The sequence below is a fragment of the Canis lupus genome, chromosome 37 (assembly GCF_003254725.2).
Source record: "Canis lupus dingo isolate Sandy chromosome 37, ASM325472v2, whole genome shotgun sequence".
NCBI lineage: Eukaryota > Metazoa > Chordata > Mammalia > Carnivora > Canidae > Canis > Canis lupus.
Genome location: NC_064279.1, coordinates 26,215,990 through 26,223,893, shown reverse-complemented (window position 1 = coordinate 26,223,893; position 7,904 = coordinate 26,215,990). Strand labels below are relative to the sequence as shown.

The following is a 7,904-nucleotide window of genomic DNA, read 5'->3' as shown; positions in this document are numbered from 1 at the left end:
CAGGTACTGGTGAGTTTGGGGCCTGCACTCTGGGCAGGGTGGACTTGGACCACTGCACGTGGGAAAGGCAGGCCTCGGAGACAGGCCGCCGGCCTTGGGAGGGGCTCATTTATGGGCTTGAGGAGTTTTTACAAGTTCTCACCATGCATTCCCTACTTCCAGGAATTCCCATGCTTGTAGTCGAGGCATAACTTCATCTGGTCTGGTCCTAGCTGTGTGACAGAGTAGTGAACGGTGGGTCCCTGCTAAGGGGAACAACTGCTGCCTGGGGAAAGCCACCATGGGGCCACAAGACGTGTGTGGGTAGAACTGGAGCATTTCTCCGGATTCAACGATGTATTTGGGAGGGCAGCCTGGTCAAAGGGGGAACTTCTGCTGTCATCTGGAAAGGCTTGTGACCGCCAGGTGTTTGGGCAATGGGGGGTGGATGCTGCCCACTGGTCCCATAGGGTCCCTCTGGGGCCACCCTGGAAAGGAAGAACACAGGGACACGGCACACCACCAAGCTCTCGAAACAGCTTTATTGACTTCCAGTGTTTCTCTCTCGGACTGAGCTCAGCCCAGCTGGCTTTGATAGGTCTCTGAGATGCAACGTCACAGGGCTAGCACCACCCTGGCTCCACCACTCCCCTCCCCGGCCACGGGGCTCCCCAGGCAGGGAGGAGGAGAGGCAGCTCACTTGTGGTGTTGGAGAAAAAGAATGGGCAGCAGGGTCAGAGGCCAAAGAAGCCATACAAGCAGCAACATGCCTGGAGCACCCATCACACACCAATCCCGACCACGCGCGTGCGTGCTCTTGCCCACACACACACAGACACACACAGACACACTCTCTCACACTGGCCGCCTCCCCTTCCAAGCTCTCTGCCTGCCCACGCCCGATCCCATCCATCCCACGGGGCAGTCCTCGGATCCCAGGACTGCCCACAGGATGAGAGCCTCCCAGATGGCACAGGGCTCTGATCTGTACGCTCTAAGCCTGGCGCTACCAACAGGTGTCAGGGGAACCGAAGCTTGGTCCACTACCCCTTCATCCACATTATTGCCACCCCTGCCACAGTCAAATCAGATGACAAGATGTCCCCAGTTCACAGCGAATGACAAGTCAACCGGGGCTGGAACTACATGTCCCAAGATGCACAGCTCCACAACCACGCATCGCTTCCCCTAACATGATCTATCAGAAATGAGGCAGGGTGTGTTGCATTCTGGGACTTGTAGTCCCCAAGAGACAGCACCAAACACCCAGGGAAGAGTTCACAGGCTAAGACTACAGATGCCTCCCACCCGGCCCCCACCCACCACCCAGGCCCAGCTCTACGCTCAGCATAGGTGAGGGAGAGGAATGGAGGGTCCCCTCCCAGCGCACGGGGGAGGGCGCTGTCCTGTTGGAACTGTGCAGCGGCTCTGGATCCCGGCCATCCAGCTCAGAACACATCTGAGGAGAGAGCGGGGGCGGGGTGACAGGAGAGAGGGTCAGCAGCAAGCCGTGGAGGACAGAGCCGAGCATGCAGACCTGGGCAGCCCTGTGGCCTCTCCCTGAGCCCTGATGCATGGTGAAATAGTACGGGGTACAGCCCCCTCCTAGGCCTCCCTCCTGGGGCACCCTGACCTTAGCCCACCTCTCCAGGGATAGCCGGCCTCACCTGCCTAGTCCCGAGGCCTGGGGCAGGCTGAGGCAGCAAGAGGAAGGGAGGAGGAGTGGGCTCCGGTTCCGTATCTGGATGAGAGGCGCCCGCCCCACCCAGCTAGCCTCCCCAGAAGACCTTATGGCCCTACCGGCCACAGCATCTTCCTGGTCACACTGAGGCTTTCTTGGGGAAAGAAGAAGGGAGTCCTAGCCAGATGGCAGTGAAAGCAAGCGATGCGGCCCGCGGGGAAGTGCAGAGAGAAGAGAGCGAGGGAGGAGCAGCAGCACCAGAAGGAAAGCAACAGAGACACGTCAGAGCTCAACGCTGCACAGAAACCAGGGTGGGGCATCTGCAGCTAGACGGGAGCACAGGAGACTCCCTGGTGTAGCTGCGGATCCGGCTCAGAGAACCCCAGGCCAAGTCCTCCTTCCTTGACGTCATCAGCAACACAGGTGGCAGACCTGGGCACAGAAGGCCCGACCCAAGCCACTAATGCCCTTGAGAAACTCCCCATCTGGCAGGAGTGCCTGCCTCCTGGCTCCTGGGAGGCCCTCCCACGGCCCGAGGCTCCCCACCCTGGGCCTCACCAGGGACCTATCAACTGTGGGCTGAGCAGAGCGATCCCGAGTCCGCACTGGAGTGCAAGTGGACATGGGAGGTGCATCTATGGGGGGGTGCTGAGCGGAGGAAGAGCTCCTGCAACTCAGGCCCTGCCCCTCTGCTCCCGACAGCGAGCAGGACCCCCGGTCGCCCCGAATCAGGGTGGTTCGGGCCTGCTGATCAGAGAATGAGGCAGCGAGAGGCCTTCTCCTCTGGGGATGGGCTGGATTTGGCCGCATCCCCCCTTGCAGCCTCAGGGGTCCCCCCCAGGCCGGGCTCTTGGTCCTGGGCCTTGGGCCGCCCCTGCCTTCGACGCTGCGCCCCCCGCCCACCTGCCGGTTTCTTCCCAGCCGCCTCCATCTCTGACAGGCTGTAGGCCATGGCGAGCTGCAGGTCCTCGTCATCCTCGGAGAGATCGCTGTCAGAGGGGTGGGAGGCAGGAGTCTGCCGAACCTGCGTGCCCCCGGACCTGGAGGTGACAGACTGTTGCTGCTCACGACGGCTCAGCTCCAAGCCCAGCGCCAGGTCATCTGGGACACCTGCAGGAATCACGGCCCCCATGAAGCCCTCCAACTAGGCCAGGGGAGTCCTGCCAGGCTGCCTCATGCATGGCAACTCTGAGCACTTACAGCCCCCCCTTTGGAATTGGCATGCACGCACTCTGGCACCGAGCGTGGTGGTCATGCGCGTGGGCAGGTACCGAGCTCCAGCAGGGATGAAGCTGTCTCCTTGGGCAAGCTACTCAACCTCCCTAGCCCACCCTTTCCTCATCTATAAAAGGGAAACAGTGAGAGAACCTATGTTGTCAGATTGTTCTAATAACCAAAGACGGCCCAGGAAACGCACTAGGCGCGCAGCATTCCCAGAGCCGGCAGGCACGGGAGGGACACCATGCTGAGCATGCCCTACAAAGGGATGCTGTGGGAAGAGTTCCGCCCCTGGAGTCCTGCATCCTGGGTGTCACTCCCAGCTTTACAAACCTTACTAAGCAGGACCAGGCCTTGAGCCTCATGCTACCTAGGAGTTAGGGCCATTTGATGATGCAGAGGTTCAGTCTCCTCACGTGAAAAATAGGGCAAATACCAACAGCCCCACTTCCCCCACCCGTTTCCATACAGAGCTCACGTTCTGTGCACAAGTGCTTTCAGAACAGTCAAGTGCTCTGCAAACACCAGGCACCCACTGATGAAGATGGTGATTAGCTGGCCCTCGGAGACTCCTCACTTCCCTGCCCCAGCCCCCCTCCCTGGCATCCTTGCCTCTGATTCTGCAGTGGGGCCGGTGGCTGCCACTCCTTCCCTGCCCCAAAGGAGTTCAGAGAGGAACAGTGTGGAGGGGGCTTCAGGGGCTGGGGCTTCCTGCCAGGGACCAGGGCACACAGCCACTCCTCACCATTGATTGTGACTGACTTCAGCTGTCCATCTTCTTCCACTTCCACCCGTTCCTGCCCGTTCTCCATGATTCTGCAGGGGACGGCATGGTTCACTCATGGAACACGAATCCTGCAGGTGCCTGTCCATGCCCTGGGATGCCGCAGAGACCGAGACAGACTCCGCCCACAAGGAGCTGTATGCAGCGCCCCCTCCCCACCTCCCCCCTGCACCCCTACACCTGGAATGAGCCCAGAGGAGCCCTCACCTGCGTGTCGTGATGCGGTGTCCTTGGACAAAGGTGGTGGATGTAGAAACAGAGCGAAAAGCACCAGCCCCAGGACTGAAGGAGAAAGAGGAGGAGGAGAAATCTGGAACGGAGACAAAGGAGGAGGCAGAGAAGTTGTCAGAGGGAGGCTGGACCCAGCATGCTGCAGTTACAATGCGCCCAGGAACCTCTGTGGCATCTCCCTGCAGAGCTGCCCCAAGGCAGGGCTCCAGATACTCAGGAGAGAACATTTGGAACAGGAGAGAACATTTGGAACTCTGGGTCCTGGGTTCCAGGACCCAGAGCTTCCAAAAAACGTAAAGGGACAGCACATACCAGAGTGCCCAGGAAAGGAGGAAGAGAAGGTGAAGAAGGGGCCCGAGGGTCGGGAACCCCGGCTCTGAAGCTCTGAGAAGGGGCCCAGGTCATCTGCAACAAGCAAGCAGAATAACAATCTAGTAAAGAGACCTGTCCCCCCACCAAAATGTGTGAACCCTGCCTTTCAGTCTAGAAGTATAACCTGCTAAGCATTTCCAATTTTTTTCTTCTTTTTTGACTGTGGACTTGTTTCTGAAGTTTTGTTTTGTTTTGTTAATATTACATATGAAAACGATCACTGGTAAATTCTGTCCAGGGTACCCAATGAAGGGGGGGGGAAAGGGAAGACGGCTAGCTCCTTCAGCATATGCCTACCCTGCTACGAGGCCCGACTCCCCCGTTGGCTGGGGGAATCCAAGCACACTGAGAGTACCTTTGTGTTCTCACCTGTACATGGGGAGAACCCTACCCACCTCACAGAGTTCATAGTAATCACCACAAACATGGTATCGGTCATTTATGACGCCACTGTGATTGTCACATGGCACTCTGAGTCTTGCTTTCACGGCTCCTATTGTGCAGGCCTAACAATGTACCATTGTTGCTGTCATTGAACAAGGCAAGTCTCTACGGGTTCGGGCCTGTGTCAGGTTCTGTCCCCACTGTCCCCGGATCCACCCCAGCAAAATCTTCTGTCTGTGGAATTCTGCTGCCCTCTCAGCCTTCTGTCTCAGGGGATCCAGGCTGATGGAGAGCAGGCCTGGAGCAGGAGTCCAGCCAGTCGGAGGCGTCCTGAGCCCACTCACCAAAGAGCTCCGCAAAAGGGTCTCCACTCCCAAAGAACTCCCGGAAAACCTCCTCGGGGCTGCGGAAGGTGAAGGTGAAGCCGGGCCCACCGCCACCAGGTTCTGCCCGGGATGGGCCAGTTCCTGGAAGAGGGACAGGATGAAGAGGGGGCTCAGGGCACACATCCTGCCCTGAGCCGCACACCCCACCAAAGGCACGCCTCCAGAGAGCATCTGTTGCCCTAATCTGCCCTCCCCCTCTCTTCCGTGACCCACTTTTATCCCCAGGCCCTGCCGCCATTCCACCTACCTGCCCCAGTCAGCCCTTCCCGGCCATAACGGTCGTAGATTTCCCGCTTATGCTCTGGAAAAAGAGACCAGATCATTTCTCCCTCCCACTGGGATGATGGCCTCCCCTTCCAGGCTAGGACCCTCAGAGGACTGCCCAGTGACTGATGCTAGGGGGACAGCAGGGTGCACATGGGGCACCGGCTATAGGTTTTAGCAGCGCCAGCTCTTCGCACAGTGGCTCCCTCTCATCTGTAGAATGGACACAACAACAGCACCAACCACACAGGATCATTGCAAGAATTAAGTAAGACAATCCACGTGCACTGCTTAGCAGTGTCTGATAACACATTGTGTTCAATAAATATCTGCTAATTATTACCATGGTATCAATCAGGGCTCAGCCTAAATATCACCGCCTCTAATGTGGGTCAAAGGTCAAGGTCAGAGGCCCTCTGTGACCACCAGAACAAAATCTGGTGCCTCTTATTTCCTATCAACATCACCCTGTACCTTCCTTCAGAATACTCCTAAGTATTTCCTTGGTTAATGGTGGTCTTCCTGGACTAAAATGTAATAAACCCATCATGACAAGGACAGTGTCTGCTTGTCCTCCATTGCTCTCCAGTACCCAGCAAGGGCCCAGCACCATAAACACTCAATGAATATTTTCTGAATGAATGAATAAAAAGAGACCTGGAGGAACATCTGAGTGGCTCAGTTGGTTAAGCAGCCGACTCTTGATTTCTGCTCAGGTCATGATCTCAGGGTCGTGAGCTCAATGCCCCAGTTGAGCTCTGCGCTCAGCCCGGGGTCTACTTCAGATTCTTTCCCCTTTTTTTCCCTCCCCTTTGCTCCTCCCCCTGCTTGCTCTTTCTCTCTCAAATAAGTAAAATCTTTAAAAAAACAAAACAAAACAAAAAGCAGACCCAGGATTTATATTCCAGCTGTGTGACCTTGAGCAAATTACTTTACCTCTCTCAGCCTCAGTTTCCTTGCCTGTAAAGTGAGGATGACAAATCCTGCCTCATAGGATGACTGTGAGGATTTCTGCAGATTATACCCACCAATGCTTGGCACAGAGAAGGCTCAGCACATGTAGGTTATGCGCCCTGCTGCCATCCCCTTGTCAAGACCCATGCTGCAACTACCATACCAGATCCGGGGGAGCAAACACTGAGCATGGGGGATTAGGGGAAGAATAAAAGGCTGCTTTGCACATAATAGGTGCTTGCTTGAATTGCAGCAAAAAAAAAAAAAAAAAGTCCCAGAGTCCCCTGTTGGAGGAGGCACTGAAATCCCAGGCTGGAAACAACAGGCCTGGAAGAGACAGGAGGTAGCAGCTTGGCTTTGTTTGGGAAGGAGGAGGATAGGGCATGAAATGGGGGGGCGGGGAGGGGGGTGTAGGTGCTGCCCTGCCTTGCCCTCAGCCCTTACTGTCTGACAGCACTTCATATGCCTCGGCCACCTCCTTGAACTTCCTCTCAGCAAATTCTTTATTATCCGGGTTCTTGTCCGGGTGCCACTGAAGGGCCTTCCGGCGATATCTGCAAAAAGTAGGTTCAGAGGAGTGGGTCAGAGGACAAAAGCAAGCACCTCCCACCATGAAACGGAATGACCCATTTGCCTATTAGCCTGCCACTGTCCTCTCCTCGCTCAGCTCCCCATCCACCCTAGCTGCCAGGGTTGCCTCTGCGGCGTGTGTTAATGGGGTTCCTGTCTCTTCCCTCTGCAGCCAGTGCTAGGACTCCTTGCAGTAGCAGAGGAATATGGAAGCATGAGAAAGCCCCAGCCCTAACCCCCCGACCCCCACCCCTGGAGTTCGCTGGGGCTTAAGTTGGAAATACGTGTGGCCATGGAGCGTACCCGGCACTGGTCCCTCCTGGTCACAGGCCCTGGACATTTTTGCAGGCGTCCCGAGAAAGCCCACCCCTGGGCTGGGGATGGGAGTGAAGGGGAAGGGGGGATCCACCGAGAAGGACCCACAGTGCAGCTCTCTGCAGGGCTTCGCGCTAAGGACTCGCCCCTGCTCCTCCAGGAGTCTTCTTCCTCCCTATAGAGGGAGCCCCCCATCCTTTCGAAGGACCCAGTTCCCTGGGCCGGCCAGGCCTCCGAAGGGCCCCGTGGGGGGGGGCTGGGGTGCGGGGGCGACAGGCTTCCTGACGCGCGGTGCAGGCACTTACGCCTTCTTGATGTCGTCAGCGGACGCACTTCGCGGCACGTCTAGGATGTCGTAGTAGGATGCCATGGCAACTCGTCACAGCCAGACGGGCCTCGCCGGGGCTGCAGGACGGGACGCGGCGTCAGGCGAAGGCCAGGGCCCCCCGCCCCCCGAGAGGCGGCCCGCCGTGCCGAGGCCCCCCGCAGGCCGGGCCCCGCGATCTCGGCGCCCAGGCCCCGGGGCGCCCCGTCAGCCCCGGCCTCCAGCGGCCCGGCCGGGGCCCCCCCAGCCCGCCCCGGGCCTCCCGCCCGCACCTCCTCCGCCGCCGGGGCGCCCCGCCCCTGCCCCCCGCCGGAACCGTCTGGCACCGGCCGCGCGGCTCGCGGCTGCTGCGGAGGACGCCGGGCCCGGCTGTGCGCGCCGGCCTGCGTCAGCGGCGCCGAAACTACCAGAGCCCGCGGCGGCCCGGCGGCCTGGGCCCGG

The 7,904-nt window shown here is 58.6% G+C and overlaps 1 protein-coding gene across 4 annotated transcripts; it reads right to left on the bottom strand.

Moving 5' to 3' along the window:
* Positions 1-502: 502 nt before the first annotated feature.
* Positions 503-7,877, bottom strand: DNAJB2 (DnaJ heat shock protein family (Hsp40) member B2). 4 transcript variants are annotated; one of them, XR_007409021.1, is made up of 10 exons: positions 7,736-7,875; positions 7,444-7,543; positions 6,698-6,807; positions 5,283-5,336; positions 4,994-5,116; positions 4,206-4,298; positions 3,870-3,972; positions 3,624-3,694; positions 1,647-2,770; positions 503-1,438 (listed from the first exon to the last, which is right to left on the bottom strand). XR_007409021.1 is itself a non-coding variant. In XM_025441571.3 (10 exons), the coding sequence occupies exons 2-10, from the start codon at positions 7,506-7,508 to the stop codon at positions 1,428-1,430; spliced, it is 837 nt and encodes a 278-aa protein (XP_025297356.1). In that variant the 5' UTR covers positions 7,509-7,543; positions 7,736-7,875; the 3' UTR covers positions 503-1,427. The 4 variants fall into 4 exon arrangements, 3 of the variants coding, with proteins under 3 accessions (XP_025297356.1, XP_025297355.1, XP_025297357.1); XM_025441571.3 differs by having other exon boundaries at positions 2,564-2,770; XM_025441570.3 differs by lacking the exon at positions 503-1,438 and having other exon boundaries at positions 1,644-1,673; positions 2,564-2,770.
* Positions 7,878-7,904: the final 27 nt, after the last annotated feature.